The 17,204-nt window shown below is 41.0% G+C and overlaps 1 protein-coding gene across 5 annotated transcripts in view; it reads right to left on the reverse strand.

Annotated features, from left to right (window-relative positions):
* Positions 1 to 17,204, reverse strand: part of LOC134530269 (histone-lysine N-methyltransferase, H3 lysine-79 specific) — a 141,386-nt gene that overhangs the window by 77,358 nt on the left and 46,824 nt on the right. For all 5 annotated transcript variants that reach the window (XM_063364969.1, XM_063364970.1, XM_063364971.1 and 2 more), the window contains exons 3-4: positions 6,013 to 6,087; positions 3,003 to 3,066 (exon numbers count right to left, since the gene is read on the reverse strand). In XM_063364969.1, the coding sequence (XP_063221039.1) occupies positions 3,003 to 3,066; positions 6,013 to 6,087 (139 nt within the window). The remainder of the gene's footprint in view (positions 1 to 3,002; positions 3,067 to 6,012; positions 6,088 to 17,204) is intronic.

Below are 17,204 nucleotides of genomic sequence, written 5' to 3' on the forward strand. Positions count from 1 at the left end.
CCGTTGAGCCAGTGGATTTTCATGGGATAGGCCTAATAACACCGGACGTAGGAATGACAAAACACAACATTACTATTCGTTCCACCGCAGGTGAACGCGAATTCAAAAAACGACTGAAACGGTACGTTGGCAGTGAATAATAGTTGAGGCCCGGTTTCTGCACCAAGAGCAACAATAGATAAAAGAGTTCCGTAACTAAATCAAGAGCATCACCACTTCCGGCCAAACCTCATGCATCATTCGCACGTGGTCTGAAGCACAAGTGAATCATGCGCTGACGTCATAAAGCGCGAACGTTCGACAAATGTTTTTATGCTAGCAGTTAATATATAATATATTATGATAAAGTGTAGAGGTAACGAGTACAAGAGATTATCGTTGATACGGTAGTGTAATCACACAATTAGGTGCAGGGCCTTTCGAAGTAATTAGGAAGGAACAAATACATTCTAATGCCTCTTCAGTACCAAGTGTGTCTAACAGATCCAGCCCACACGAATACTTGGGGCAACTCTCTGAAGACGGCGCTGAGATAACGGACATACGTCATCCCGTAACTATTGCAGGAATAACGGCAGGGCCACCGAGCGAAAACGTGCGAGTGTTTGGGGGGGAGGGGTTACGGTTACGCTGAAAATTTTTAATGCGTGTATTTACCAAGATACGTCAAAAACTACATGTATTGCAAATGCAAAACATAGGAAACTTTACAAATGATGCGATCCGGACAAATCATGATTACAGTTACGGTTACTGCGACACTTTATTCTTCAGAATTTTTGACATGACGTCTAATAAATCCATGAACGCCGGCTGCACGCACGAAAAAGTGTCCCGTTACGCACATTGTTCCGTTACGCTGTTTCCCGTTACGCTCATTGTACGCTTGCGCCTCATCTATCTCTCTTCCACTCGATTGGCCTATGCGTCCGAGGAGAAGAAAGACAGCGGCAGCACACAACTTACATCTACACGTGAACTGTTTTGTCGACTGTTTATAAAGTGAAGTGAAAAGTTAATGTAGTTTTCATTGCTTATTACAACAATTTCGGCAACAAAGGTTAATTATTCTTGCATTTTAAAAATCTGATTACTAATATAATTTCAAGTATTTATTCTTGTATTATTAAAATAAAAATGATTCAATTTCATTCATAAAAGTATGCAATCATTTCATCAATGTTTTGTTATGACGTTGTCACGTTAAACTATTGTCCGTAAACCGACTTTACAAATAACAATTTTTTTTTTAATTGAGAGGTTTGAAACGCCGGTTTCTCTCGACGGGCCTGAGGGAAAACAATTGCGCGGAGGATGAACCCCGACGGCGCGCGGTGTAACGCGAGACAGGCCTGGCGCGGCGCCAGCGCCGGGAATAGCGGCGGCAGCGCGAGCGCCACGTGGCGAGGGCCCTCGGCGACTGCCGCAGCACCCCGAGAACACCGCCCCACGTGTCGCTATCGGCCGCCAAGCTCAGGCGACCGGCGACGCCGTATAAATACTTCAACATTTCCGGCCGACTCTTGGCTTCCCGCCCATCTGCCCTGCAATGTCTTCGATACAATACTACTGGACGCGTTTTGCAAATATATGTATGCATCGCACTATTAAAATATGACTACACCTGTTCACTCAGCTATTGGAGAGCTTCAGGCTGGTGAATCAAGGGGCATACCTAGTCAGGGATTTATTTGTGTTAGTGAGGCGGGATGATATGTGCTCCTGCAGCTGTGTCACAAGGTTGGCTCTGAACTGGCGCGCAGTCTTCTCTCGTGCATTGCGTAACTGAGCGGTAACCATAACATTATATGACGGAGAAATGAATATAAAGTTTAATGGAAGTCTCTTAAGTGCTTTCAAGAATTTCTACCGGGCGTTTCATATCTAAAAGTTAGTTTGAAAACATGTTTTAGCCATTTTAACTCTTTAAAAAAAAAAAAAAAAAAAAAAAGGAAACAGATCTAAAACCAGCTTCTTATGCTTCTCGTAAAATGTCTTGAGTAGTTGTTTTTTTTCCTAATGCTCTGCACACCGTATGTGAGCCAGGGTAAACGGGGTCCTCAATGTCAATGTCTGGGGCTCGATTCCTAGCTAGGTAGGGGATTTTTTACTTATGCAAAATTTTCCTCCCTGTTTCAGGACTGTGTTTTTTGTTCTCCCTTCACAGCCATACAGGAGAAGGCAATGGGGGAAGGTAGAGGATTTCCGCAGTAAAATAATCTACCTATACCACCAACAAATGGAAAGAATCTGAGGGTAAACAGAGGGCAAAGTGTCTATCACCCCGCTCTCCGAAATGAAATTCTGTGTATGCTCCTACTCATGGACTACGCGATTGTTCGTAATTCAGTAAACCTAGACATTTCACATAACTAATATTATTTTTCAAACCAGAAAACCACCAGTCTGTAAGAGTACTTAATTATAACCGTTACTTCAGCTAATGGTGAGCCAATGTCAGGTAATATGCCTCGGATACAAAGCTCAGCCGATATATGACCCGGGAACGCTAAGAATCGTCTGAAAAAAAGCCAGTAGACGCAAACACGGTACTTGCGAAGCTGGATAGAATGCAAGCTGGTGAACAGCAAACCCTCGCATGCTATATTTTCCTATTTTTCGTCTACCCGCGTGGCAAGTGAGTTAAGTGCGACAAGTTCTGGGTTAGAACATTAGTCACAGCTCATGGCAATCTTGGAGAGCAAAGTTGCTCTTCTGTGAACTGCCTCTCAGAGAGGTTAAATCTAAGCCCGTAACGGGGATTAAAAACAAGTTTAATTTTAAAATAATTCATTTTGGTGACAGCGAACTAATAAATATCTTCTACATAGTAATTTTTAATTCATTGAGGTTAATTTAAGTAAGAATTGTTCAAACTCTGATCCAATGGCATACAATATGCTTATAGATGAACTTTTTTTACCAGCAACTACAGCTTAAAGCATTATTATGGAATTTGACATAAATCCCAACTTTACAGACAATGAAGAAAATGTACTCACCAGCTGAACGATGCTGTCTATCGCCCTGTTGAATCTGTCGCAAAGATTCTTCATGCTTTCGTAACTATATAAAAAAAAGAAACAAGGCGTTACAATAAAATTACATAGGACTAGCATGTATAAACTAATGTTATTAGTATGCAGGATTGTCTATAAACTAGCAAAAGATTGTCTTAAAACTAGCAAACCGAACAGGATGAAATGTTCAAGAATATAGGAGTTCCGAGGGACCAAAAGTATAGTCACAATCGAAAATGACAGATAATTAAGTCAAGAAAGGGTTGTGGATGAGAACCAAGGAAGGTTTCCAACTGTGTCACTGGTACAAATACAGACATTCACTTGTCAATAAATGTTAACAATTTGATACAAAACTTTTTTTCTAATACAACGTAAATAATTACTCATAGCCACAACTTATGACCAGCTTCAGGAAATATTCTAATGTGTGTCACAAGTATAACTCGCAAAAGCAGCAATTTTCAAAAATACTTTTTACGCCAATTTAGGGCTACTATACGCACTAAAGGAGCCACGGTTGTCAAATGTTCGGTCCACTCGATTCTTTCAACGGGTGATACTGGTTCGATTCCCGGCGTGTTCGAGCCCAGATATTTTTCGCAAGTGGAAAACGTGGCAGACGTTTCCGTGAGCCGGTAGGTTTTATCTGTGAGCTCCCGTTAAACTCAATCATTTTTAACAATATTTGCTTCTATAATTCTTTAAATCCACAAATATATATATATATATATATAATTACACTCTCTAACATTCCTAAAGTGTGATTCGGTATTCAGGTGTCGAATCAGGATCAGGAACTCAGCAAGATCGCAATGAATTTCAACATGAATGACCTTGAAGCATCTTGCTACCGTCCACCACAATTACGGCAGAAAAAAAAGTTGATGGCATTCCCCCCCCCCCCCCCCCCAAACAATCGCCAACAACTGTGATCGACCCCCCTCCTGGGCATTGTGCACACTTCGATGGCCCATATTTCAGAACCGCATCGAGCCTGAAGGACTTTTGTTTGGAAGCCCCGCAGCGCCCGTCTCGAAGGTGATTCACGCGAAGATGGCTAAAGGTCTAAAGGTCTAAAGGTCCCGCGGCCCCGGCCGGTGCTCTACCTACACACAACACGGCCCCAAAAAGCGCTCTTCCGCACGACGGAACACATTTACTACCAACCAGCCCTCTTCCCTCTAGCTCTCGGCAGGGGATGGCGAAGTAGCGAACACACAGCCATTGCTATCCACAGTTATATTCATCTAGCTTCGCTTTAACACGGAAATACCGTATTTGTAAACTCTTACACGTGTTTCTACAAACTAAATTTACTGTTCAGGAAATTTTTTAAATTAAAAACTTCTCGATTGTCTATCGCTTATGACCTATAAAGCATTCAGTTTTATCACGAATGCCTATTTAAAAACGTAACTGACGAGGATGTCATAAAGCGTGTGTTCACAAACAAAAGTGTTATTACGAATCACAACGAACGGTTTTCATATTTGTGTACTGTTTACTCGTCTCTAAATTGTATTTATGAGAATTTAAAAAAAAATTAAATCTACAATTACTAGCTTTGGTGGTACTGTGATTTGCGCGCCTACCTTATAATAATAGGATCCTGTGAACAGTTAAATATTTGTAGAACTATTAATATAATATAGATTAACCTGTTATTTACTAAACACGCCTCGGTAGGTCACTGATATTAACATCCTTTACAATGAAATTATTATTTTAATCCGACTGCTCATCCGAAATATCACCTATATGCAATAAAAATGAAGAAATACGGTATTCAAGACAACGGGGTTTATATGCACGACGATAAATATCAAAACGACAAAAAAAAAATTCTTGAACCCAACGTGAAATTGAAGCTTAGAAATTTCTATACTAGCCACAATTTAAAATTTACCACGTGATAATTTCTTCGACTCGCAACGGACGATGAAAGGGGAAGATCCGAGGAACCAACGAGAGGGAAATTCGTCATCGCGCGTCCTCTAAAGAAAACCTGTCCAGTCCTATAGGGAGACTGGGTTACGAGCACCGCCAGCTTTACGACTCCCGCGAAGAGTGACGTCGCCGAGGGAGGGGCGATGGATGGCGCATAAATACATACTTTGACGCAATGCCTATAAACCGCGCGTTTGCGCGAGACTTGCGGACACCTCCGCCAAGGGCGTTTCCACGAGAACAGCCGAGGCAGCGACGGAGTTGGTCAGGATCTTGAATCAGGCGCTCCGGTCATCCCACGCGACGTCTTAGAGCTTTATTCACAATTTCCTGGAATTGTGTTTCGTTACTTAGAAAAAGAATAGCACATCACATTATTTTTACCGTCCACGTTGTTCACCTAAACATTTATCTCTGCACTGATGACGGAATTTCTTCGGCCACCAGCACACAGTTCTGTGGTGTTATGGAAGAGAGGGTTAGTCAAAAACATCAAATTTTAAGAGAGGTGGAAGAAAGTCAAGGATTATTTGAAGGATATGCCTTTTGACACTTTATATGGTTTGTAGTTTTGTGTTGCCTGTATAAAATATCAATAATTAATAATATAACGACTAATATTTGATCGTGAAAATAATATTAGACTTTCTTCCACCTCTCTTAAAATTTGATGTCAAGAAAGTCAAGGATTAGTTGAAGGATATGCCTTTTGACACTTTATATGGTTTGTAGTTTTGTGTTGCCTGTGTAAAATATCAATAATTAATAGTATAACGACTAATATTTGATCGTGAAAATAATATTAGACTTTCTTCCACCTATCTTAAAATTTGATTTTTTTGACTTAACCCTCTCTTCCATAACACCGCAGAGTTATTCCGAGTAAAATGTCATCTAAAAATGCAAATGTTGGAATCAATTTAGTTCGACGTGTCGTCGGTTGAGGGATGAGACGGTGACACGGAGCGACAGTGGAAAGCGGAGGAAACGCGAGTCGTGGCTTGACCCAGAGCACCGGGGCCCGCGGGCCGGTTGCACTCACCTCCTGGTGTCGTAGTCCGCCAGGATGTTGTTCTCCAGAGGCAGCTTCAGCTCGGGGAAATCCTCGCACACCCACCTGCAACACGAGGGGAAACTGTGTTCATAACGCACTTCCAGCTCCACAGCGCGTACACACACACACGTCCCTGTGAAAACCCCAGAGCGCGTGCCATAATACAGATAAAACATATTGAGTCAACCAACGACAGTAATTAATACCCACATAAACACACTGATTACTATCAAAGCAAACAACTATTTGACCATCTGCCGTAGCTGAAAGCAGGAATACAAAATGTTGAAGGAAAAAAAAGCACAGCCGGTCAGAAACAGCGACCGACTTTGTTTTATTATGCAAACAAACCTATCACAGGAAAAAAAAACTATGGTCCCAGTTCGGTTCCAACAAAAAAACGCCACAAAAATTACTGTTTTTGCTTTTTCACGAATCCGTACACGTAGCTATTTGACATTGGAACTGCGAAGGTGCAGTTAAATATAAAACAAATATTAGGTCAAGTAAACATGAACAACGCCGCTTAGTTCACCTGGTGATGTACGTGTGGCCAACAGTTTGAAGAGTGCGTTTTAGCAATAGTAATTGATGAACAAGAAACATGCATATGAAACTGGTACAAGACGGGAGGGGGATCACTTGAAGGAGTTAGCATTCAATATATATTTCCATCATTCAAGCGAAGTTAAAAAAAAAATAATAATCGGCACCACAAAAGCCTACTACCTCACTACAATCCACAATGGCATGTCCCACGGAAAGAAAAAAAAACCCTGTGCAAAAAACTCCCAACGAAACCTACTATAACTAGTAAACTGTGAAGGTCATCTCGGTTCAAAGCATATCACATCACGCCAGTTCAACTTGTAGAAAATATAAGTAACTGGAACGGAAATTTAAATAACAATGCTGTCGGCATGACAAGAAGACAGGAATCTATGCCATTAAAACGAGAGCTTTATATCTAAGACACGAGATTTTCTACGACGAAAACCTGCACCACTCGGGCAATCCAGCTAGCAGCGGGGCGAAAGCGGGGCAAAGGAAAATAAGTTCCTCGGACCATCAACAACCGGCGGCGGCCAAAGATAAGAACGGCTCGGCCGTCCAAACGTCACGGACAACACACAAAACATCTGCAGCCGACGGCGCCTCTGCGGCCTGGATCTGTCCTGCAGCACTCACGGAGAACTGGCAGTTCCGCTCGACTCCTCAGGGCAATGTAACAGGTGACAGGCCTAGTCGCCTGCGTGGCGAGAAAACATCATCAAGCCACAATACGTATATACCGAACATTTTGCTGCGACGATTGTCTTTGTGCTACCCAAGACTTATTTATGAAGGGGCTAAAAATGTTAAAAAAAATTTCCCTTGTTTTCAAACAGAACTTTCCTTGCAAATTTCGGTTCCGAATAAATTGCAATGGCCAATCTCTGCCTATAGTACCCTGAACTTGACGTGTCTCTTCATCTCTAATAATTTTACCGTCGACGAGACGTAACGCAATAATCATAAATAAAAAGTATTTATTTAACGTTTTATAGGTCGTTAATCTTACGCGATACGTTTTCGCTTTCACTTGCTTTCATTTCAAAATAAATTACCATTGCATTAGCTGTTTAAAATAATCCATTGAACATAATGAAAGAGTTGACCATTACAACAGGTAGTATGCTGGGAAAACAAACTTAGGCCCTAGGTAAATGTTCAAAAAACAAGAATTAAACATTACAGAGTCCAACTAGCCACTAATTAACATATTATTCATAAATTAAGTGAGGGCATACACTTGCAATTAAATTATTGGAAAAAATTTACATGTTGCCAATCTAACAGAGGAAAAAAGTCTATGGTATTTATTACATTAATATCGGTCTTATCGTCTTATCTAGTTCCACGCAGTAGGTAAGCTGCGAAGTGATCACGCCAAGTAGGTGTTCCAAAGATATACGTCATCGAACAGGAAGCAATGTTATGACGGGTTTGGCCTACCGCCGGTATCAGCGAACGATATAGGTAAATAGGTAGGTAAAACTTTATGTAAAGGTTTTTTTTTTTTTTTTTGGTTTCGTATCCGGGATTGCAACTAGCAAGCTACAAGCGTGATGAAATGATTAAACAATTCCACGGGCCAGCTAGGGCAGCTAGTCGCAGTCGAGGGGTGAAGGAACACTTGAAGGAGGAACAGGCCACCCGCCGAGCAACTTTCCAACCCCAGGCAGACGGCCCGGGAGAGTGTAAACAAACCCCACCAAACAAGAACAATACGCGCGTCCCTTTGTACACCTGCCCGCACATCCTTCACGACGGAGACAGCTGCGCGCGCACACATCGGCCACGCTGCCCAACCTTTCCCACGCAGCCCCGAGCCACCCGGAACGGATGTTTTGTCCGCGATATTCGACGGCCACGGTAAATAAAAACAAACGGCACTAAATGTAACATTCCGGAACCCGCCCAACACTAAACTTACGTCACTAAAATGTTTTCACGCCACGCCTGAAACCCCGGCCGACAATAGAATGCTACAACAGGCAAAGGGCATTCAATTATGTAACGACTTTTTTGCGAAATACATTGTTCCATGTCGCCAGTGATTCCACAACCACTTTCGCGTATGAGTATATGTAATGTTTGTAACCACGTTTTAATATTTAAAGTTATTAACTTTTGTTTGTTAATTTTCTTTAGTAGTGCAAATATCTGAATCCTAGCTCTTAAGCTATAATTTTAGGTTAGTTTAGTTTTTTAAGTTTATGAAGAATGATTTTTGTGTTGTTGTGTAGTATTATGGTTAAGTGTAAAAGAAGGCTAAAAGCCTTAACTTCACTATTAAGTCAATAAATAAAAAACAAATTCTCCAACTTTTCATAAAGAGGTTAAAATCAAATAAATATATAAATTGACTGTTTTGATGTCAACACCCACATGGATTTTTTTTTCAATTCTGTAGGTCACCCAATGTTTCAACAACTCTTCAAGTACAAATTCACATCCACAGCTGTGGCACCATGTTATGACTAGACTTGTTAAATCCAACATAAAGCCTATGTTGAAATCAACTTAAAGACTTACGAAAACGTCAAAATAAGAATTTGAGATGTATAATTTAGTCATATAATATATACATTGCGATAGTAAACATGATAAAGCTTAGCTTAGACTTTGATCACATCTTTTTTTAGAATAAAAAACACTGTCATTGATAAATGTAACTACCCCTAGAAGTGTGTCAGTCCATTACAAGGCCAAGAGTGCGTGTGATAACCCGCCACTTTGGGTCTTATCGTTTTCCTTCATTCACACACACTCAAAACTAAAGTTTCCCGTCTAGAGGCATGAAACAACAGAGCGATAAGGCCGACACTAGCTTAGAGGCACTGATGCGATATCGCCTCTACGATATAAACTCTTGAGCTGGCGTCCTGTTTTCCTTTGCAGCGAGCAACTACGGGATGTGCAGAGCTGACCCTAACGAAAATTGTAAATACGAAAATGTCAAGATACGATGGGTTTGTACGTCCGGAAGCTGGTTTGGATCCCATGACATGACTAGCCTGGGCTAGGCAAGATAATCCTGCGATTGTACGCCACTACATTTCGCAGTGTGTTGGAAGGCACAACACAACATCCAGTCCTTACCCAGGAAGCGAATTTCCACAAGTAAAAATCCCCAATACGGCCGGTAATCGAACCCGGGGCCTTTGTTTGACCAGCCACAAGCTACAAAAGGTCAGACCACCAAGATCTAAAGCAATATTTGGATTAACAGTTAAACATGTTGAGTTTTTAATATTTTAGCAATAGGGTCAATACTTTCGTAGAAAAATGATTACCCATAAAACTTACACCTCTCACGTCGGATCCCAGCAGCCTATATCAACAACATGAGCCCAAGGAGTAGCTAATTCGAATATTTATGTTCAATGTAACGCCACAGCTAGTCTCGAATGTATCTGGATAATTTCTGAAAACCACGTGTTCATGCAAGCACGTTTACACGCATGCACTTACGTACGAGTCAAACTCAAGACTTGGCAACCTCCGCAAGTGAGTCAACCCACCAGATGGACTCTGGGGAGAGCTAAAACGGACCCTCTTCTCATTCGGCCCGCCGAAAGAATGATGGCAAAATGCCATCAGCGCTGAAGCGCAGCGTTTATCCAGGGTTAACCAACCAGACAGAAAACAAATGGAGTACCCTTTTTCATATCATAGCTATTGGTGATAAGCTACAAACACTGCGAGCGCACAGACGGTACAGGGAAACAAAACTGCAATTCCCTTGAAATTATTTTAATTAGTCTATCTATTAACAAGAAACAAGGTACAAGGAACAAAGTGCAGTGCCGAGTGGCTGCTATAAAGATATCGGGCTTTAAAATACTAAACCAAACTAATTTTTTCTTCAGAACTTCCGTTCTATTTTCGAAATTACTCCTACCCAATGCCGTATACCGAGAGCTAAAATTTGAACACAAACAAAACCAACATGGCGAGCGAATGGGGTAAAATTCTTTAAACATACTATGGCGTAGTATACTGCCAAAAACTATTCTCGTGAAGGGACTTTACTATCGCACTTTTTGAAGTAAACGTACAACACCCTGTCCTGCACTCCAAAGTCATTCGTCTTGGGCGGTTGTCACAGGAAATACGGAACAAAAGGTTGAATGGCAGGCCCGCGGTGGGAGACTGGCCGTAAAACATTGGACAATCAATCACCAGCAGGAGGAAGACACTCTGTCGAGGGAAATAACTTAAGGCAGCATTGTAAGAAAGTGGAGGGGGGGGGGGGGGGGGGGGGGGGGGGAGACCAGCGTGAAAAGTGAACACAGGCGGGGTCTGGAAGAAAAGAGCAAATATTTCCCATAGTCGGGCCCACTTTGCGACCCTATTTCTAAATGCCCCCCCCCCCCTTTTTTTTGGCTAAATAAAACCTCAATAATAAATATCTAAATACCTAAACTATCAAGAACATCAATCTATCCACAGTTTTTTTTTGGACAGATAACAGCATTTTCAAAGCTGCCAAATGCATTCAGAAATTATTCCCAGTTTTAGAAAATATATTAGTAGGACGTGATTTTTTGTCGCGATCCGGAGGATTTTTATAAATATATGACTTTGAAACCAGGAGAAATAAGTTAATTTTTGGTGACATTATTTTTTGTAATGAATGTAAATCTCTTCAATTATGTAGTATGTTACACGAATGAAAGTTGTTCGCAATTCACGGATATAGTCTGGAGCGCAACATTAATGTTATTTTTCAAATTAATAAACACTGTCAAAAAGCAATCATGGCGATACCAGAATTTGATCCTGTTGGTGTATGTAGCGGAAGGCATTCCCCGGCCTTGCCGTGACCTTGCTCGCAGATAACGCAGCAACTGGACTCAAGCAAATACAATGACAAAGGAGCCTTCCTCTCCAACCCTCCCAATCAACCAACCCCTTGCTTCATCCCATTCCCCAAGAGCGCAGATATATTTCGCTCCGCCCTTCCACTTTCTCCAGCACGTGGCCAGTAGCCCAGCGCGCTAACAATTTTTTTACTAGGGAGGCCCCTTAACTATTGTACCAGGTGGTTATAAATCATTTTATCGCACTACTTTTGATAGCACTGAAGTCAACGCGCGTGGCCCCATAAAGGCACAAGAGCAAAACAAATGGGAGGAGAAATGTTTGTAACACACACGTACAGGTTGGTAAGGGTGAAGAAAGGACGTGTACATGGAACCAGTATAAATCAAAATAAGTCTCTGCTACAGCTTTAATTTTTCATTAACCTTGTTACAAATAGTCATTCAAATATTCCTTGACTACCTAAGAAATACCCAGATTTTTCCCTTTTGTTGAAAATTCCCTGACGTTTACAGGATTGCTAGGCACCCAATGATACATTCCTCTTCATTGTCACGGCGGGTGTACGAAGTGAACGAGGTAAGAACGAAATTTTTTTTTGGTTAAAATATTTTCATTACTTCCAGGAAAAAAAAAATAAATTGTAGCCTGACCAGCCCTACAGTGAACGTACAAACGAACCCACAGCTTCGTAAACTTGCAAATGTTGACTTTACTAGGTATGCCTGGTCAAGCAAGCAAAAAAAATTGGTTGTCTGTTAATTCTGTTTACGAACGATAGTTTAACATGACAACGTCATAACAAAACATTGATGAAATGATTGCATACTTTTATGAATAAAATTGAATCATTTTTATTTTAATAATAAAAGAATAAATACTTAAAATTATACTAGTAATAAGATTTTTAAAATGCAAGAATAATTAACCTTTATTGCCGAAATTGTTGTTGAAATAAGCAATGGCAACCACATTAACTTTTCACTTCACTTTATAAACAGTCGACGAAACAGTTCACGTGTAGATGACTTGTAATTAATTTTAAAAACTGGCGTTTAGCTATAAAGTCTAAATATAATTATGAACAAGTTTTCATATAAATAAACTGTAATCAAATATCTATCATCAATTATATTATGAATCACCATAATTTTTTAGTCAATTGTAACATAACCTATTATTACTGCACTCGCCGACAGCATAACGGAACACAGCGTAACGGAACTATGAGCGTACCGGAACAATGAGCGTAACGGGACACAGCGTAACGGAACACTGTGCGTAACGAGACACTTTTTCGTGCGTGCAGCCGGCGTTCATCGATTTATTAGACGCTGTCACGTCAAAAAAAGAGTAAGGTAAGCTGTATTGAAAGGCGTGACAAATTCTGTAAAAACGGCTGGTGCTGCGGTCGCCCGCCCCATATCCCCGATGCAGAGACCAGCTGACTGGAGCCGCGTGTAAAGGACGGAGGGGGGAGGAGACCGTTACATCAGCTGTGCCGCGATGCGGGCAGGAAGTCCCTGCGTGCCGCGCAACGCACCGCTAACGGCGCCACGCGTGAGATGCGTTCAGTCGACGAACTCTCAAACCTACCTCATTTCCGCTGGTCCGACAGTAGCCACGACTCATTACTTCCAGAGACAGCACATCTTCTAAAATCAGGTCTGCTAACTTGAATGATTTATACAGCAACGAAGGTATTGGAAGGAAACATTGAACTAATACGCAAACCAAAATATGTGCAGATATTACTTAAAGTGCATAACCTTAACGCCCAACAAACTATGCGTTATTCTTGCAATGGGGAATTTCGATTTATTACAATTATTTGGAGATACGCCACTGCAGTTTTTCACTTTTTCATAGAAAACAAGAACCCAAAAATAAAATTTAAAACACGAACCTACACAAACAGGCCTAAATCAGCTGTAAAACTTAAAATATCAGAAAGCACAGATATTCTGTAGAAGGTGTTTGGTCATGGAAAAAAAAAAAAAACAGCAGAGGCGAAAACACAGTGGGCCAACAACGAGACAGTTACGACAAAAAAAATAACACCAGACAGACCTTGGACAGCAGCGAAAGACGAACACGGTACAGTAGGCTTCCTATAACAAAACAAGTTGCTACGTTTCGGGAGCTGACATATATTAAGAGTCATCAGGCACAAACAGACTATGTTCGTTTGTGCTGTCGCTGTGTTGTCCACAATACCTGTTTAGTACCATCTTTGGGCTCGTCTGTTCACTGTGTTGTCTAATATCCCTGTCTGTCTACATTTACTGTTAATGTTTTAACTGTCTCGTCGATGTTAGCACACTTTTGCGCCTGTGCTGTTATTTTTTCACGACTGAATTTCTTTCGCGGAATATTCTGTGCTTTATTATATTTAAATTTTGACATCAGCTGATTTAGGGTTGTTCTCTGTGTGTTTACGTTTTTATGTTTATTTTGCTTTCTTAAAGTGTTTCCAAGAAAAACAGTGTAAACTGCATGGCAAATGTCCAAAGAATTGTATGAAATCACATACATTAGGAGTGTAGAGCTTCAGAAAAACAACACGATTAGAAAACAGCTCAACATATCAGAGCGGTGCCAGTCTACGAAAAGCATTCTAAGGATACGCTAAGGGCGGAGGAGTAGTTCTGTCCCCGTATTACGTTATAAAACTTGCATTTTTATATTAATGATAATGGCTAAAACGAGTGTTTTCATAATTATTTTTAGGCAAGGAACTCCCGGTAGAGATACTTTAAGACACCCACGGGACACCTTTTCTTTCCTCAGCCATATCATGTTATGGTCACTGCTCAAATCTCATAGTTGGCCTATGCACGACGAGAAGACGGCGCACCAGTCCATGGCTTATTTATTTATTTATTTATTTATTTATCGTCTTTATTGGTGGCGAAGTTAAAGGCGTAGGCCTTTTCTTACACTTAACCACTTTTCTGCAATTACATCAAATAGTGGAATATTAAAAATTAAGCATGATACAAGAGAACAAATTAAAATTTTAACTAAATGTTTAAATATCAACTATTACAAAAGATTCAACCATAACTAATTTAAAGTAATTAAAAATTAAGCACAGACATACACAAAAAGGAAAGTGATTAAACATACAGCAATACTGATATTTCGGAGTTGTAGGGACCTGTCGAGCGCCGTGTGTAGCTTGGTGTGAATAGTTTGGTGTTCTGTAAACTAGTTTGTTCACACCACGTTGCAACAGATTCAAGCAATAGGGTAGTGGTGAAGTGGTCATGGTACGCAGTTGTTACAAATATGTTTTTTTCAGCCTGTACTTAAAGGGAGCTAAATTTTTTGTTTCCCTTGTCGCTTGTCTTTGCGCTTAGAGGCTATACCGCGCTAGAAGCACCAGCGAGCATCGCACTAATCCAACCTAACAAATACACCACTGCCTGGGCGGATCCCTAAATGCAATTTTCCAGTTTCGATAGACGTGCACGCCACGGCTCACAATCCAAAGATTGTCAAGAACACCGCAGTGCGAGGAAGTCTGGACTACGCACTCGGCCTCCGCGGCTGCGCAGGGCGGCAGGGCGGCAGGTGGCGGGCGACAAGCCACCTGCTGGAAGCAGCGATCGGCAACACCTGCAACCTCCCCGCGTTCAAGTCGCAAGGAACAAAAATGATGTTCAGGTCGTTTTTCAAAGCGTGGCAGCAACACGTCACGAGCTTCATCCCCGTTAAGAGAAGCAAAATGAAGCCCTGATTACGACACGCTTTGTCACAACAGTGATTAGCACTTCGCCTACCCGTGTGTACCAATACAGGAAACAGATATTCTGACGGGGAAAAAAAATTAATAATATTCGAGAAAGATTTCGGCTTTGGTCACTACGAAACCAAAATTTCACCTTAATATAATCATGCCCAACACGAATAACATATTCTTAGATATAAATAAGCAATTGGAAAATTATGAATGCCATTTTTAAACCCTTGAGTCGGTTTTTCCTAACTAATCAGCTTGGGAGAGCGGTAAGGTAACAATTGAACGTGGAGGAATTTGAGAGTCAAACCAAACAATCAATCCAAACAATGTGCGTAACGGGACACTTTTTCGTGCGTGCAGCCGGCGTTCGATTTATTAGACGTCACGTCAAAAAGTCCGTAAGTAAATATAAAGAGACCATGTGAACTTTTAGTGCGATTTGAAACAATTTCCAGCAGCCAAACAAGGCGCTTCCGGAACAAACTCGATTCGTCGTTTCTTTCCCGCCGACAAAACTCGTCAAGCGACCCCCACCGCCCTCAAACTAAAATGATTAATGTTGATTGCTTATGAGGGTACTACTCGCAAACATGCGGGCGCGGCGAGAGAACCGGCTGTTTTAACTTTCAACTCGGCAGCTGCAGTCGCAGGATAACTGGCGTGAAACACGTATACAACACTACCATTGCGACGAGTAACATACACGCGTTCTTTCGAAGTCTGTTTTATCTACGACGAGTAAGCTGAAAGAAAATCAAAACACGAACTGTAAGCCATTGCAGAGAAACCACAATCCTTCACTAATTACACGATTATCACACTACGTATACATGGTATTTTAACGGATATTGAGCCCTAAACACAAATATACCATGCAAAGTATCCGAGTACAAGTCGCATTTGTGTATCGAATATTCCGTGCCATATAAAATTATTTACAAACGAACACGAGTTTCAAATGTCGACTTGTAATCAGTTTTTAGTTTGAGAGATAAAAAAATAGATCTTCAACTACGAACTATATCTCGTCATTAAAATTGACCTCTATTTTTTTTTTAATTTTAGCACAGCAATGCTCTACGTCACGAGCGCTTAATTATAGCCCAAATACATATAATGCAAATTCTTTTGAAGGCCAAAATTCATTACACAAGCAATGAGTGGAAAAAAAAAAAAACAACAAAAATTTCTAACGCGATCTCCGTAAAGAATATCACTAGAGACCTGCAAAATTCGCGGATTCATTGACCTCTAGGATAGACTCCAAAGTCCTTTAAATACTCGCGGAAATGACACCTGTTCATTGGCTACTGACGCGCGAGACGTCTCAACTAGGCTGGCCGTAATTCGGCACTTTCTTGGTTTAGTGTTTCCCATTGGCTCACAGTTCCCCGGATAAAATGTGGTCCAATTGCAGAAGCGTTACGAAGTTATAGTTGTTTTGATGCTAGCCTATCGCGAAATGAATCCGCGAATTTTGCATGTCTCTAAATATCACACACCAATGTAATCAATCTTAGATAATATCTCGTAACAAGGTGATAATATTTGAAATTCGAAAAGTAAACCACTGTATATTGGATGAGTTAATTTTTTTTTTTGTAAATTTTAGTGTTTATGTATAATAAATTAATATAATTTTTTTCAGTAAGAATACAACCAACATATAAGAGTCCATATAGAATTTTTTTTAATAATTAAAATTTTTTTATTATTAGATTAAGTGTGAGCTATGCTATTAGTTTAGTGATTTGTCAAGTGATCACTGTATGTGTATTTAATGTTTGGACAGATTTTATTAGTGAAACTAATAGACCTATGTGTGAAGTTAGGTGTAAGAAAAGGCAGCTAGAGAAGGAGAGAGAGACTGCGCAGTTGGCAACGCTGGCGAGTAGCCACACGTGCACACACCGGGCCAGCTGACACGGCGTGTACGGGCGGGAAGCAGATGTGCACGACGGGCCAAGTGTACCAGACAAGGGAGGGGGGTGGGGGGTGGGGGGTCCCTCAAACAAACTTCCTTCCCGCTGTCGAGTTCTTCGCGCCCCATCTGCCGTCTGGGGTC

Source organism: Bacillus rossius, chromosome 3 (assembly GCF_032445375.1).
Source record: "Bacillus rossius redtenbacheri isolate Brsri chromosome 3, Brsri_v3, whole genome shotgun sequence".
In the NCBI taxonomy this organism is placed as follows: Eukaryota; Metazoa; Arthropoda; class Insecta; order Phasmatodea; family Bacillidae; genus Bacillus; species Bacillus rossius.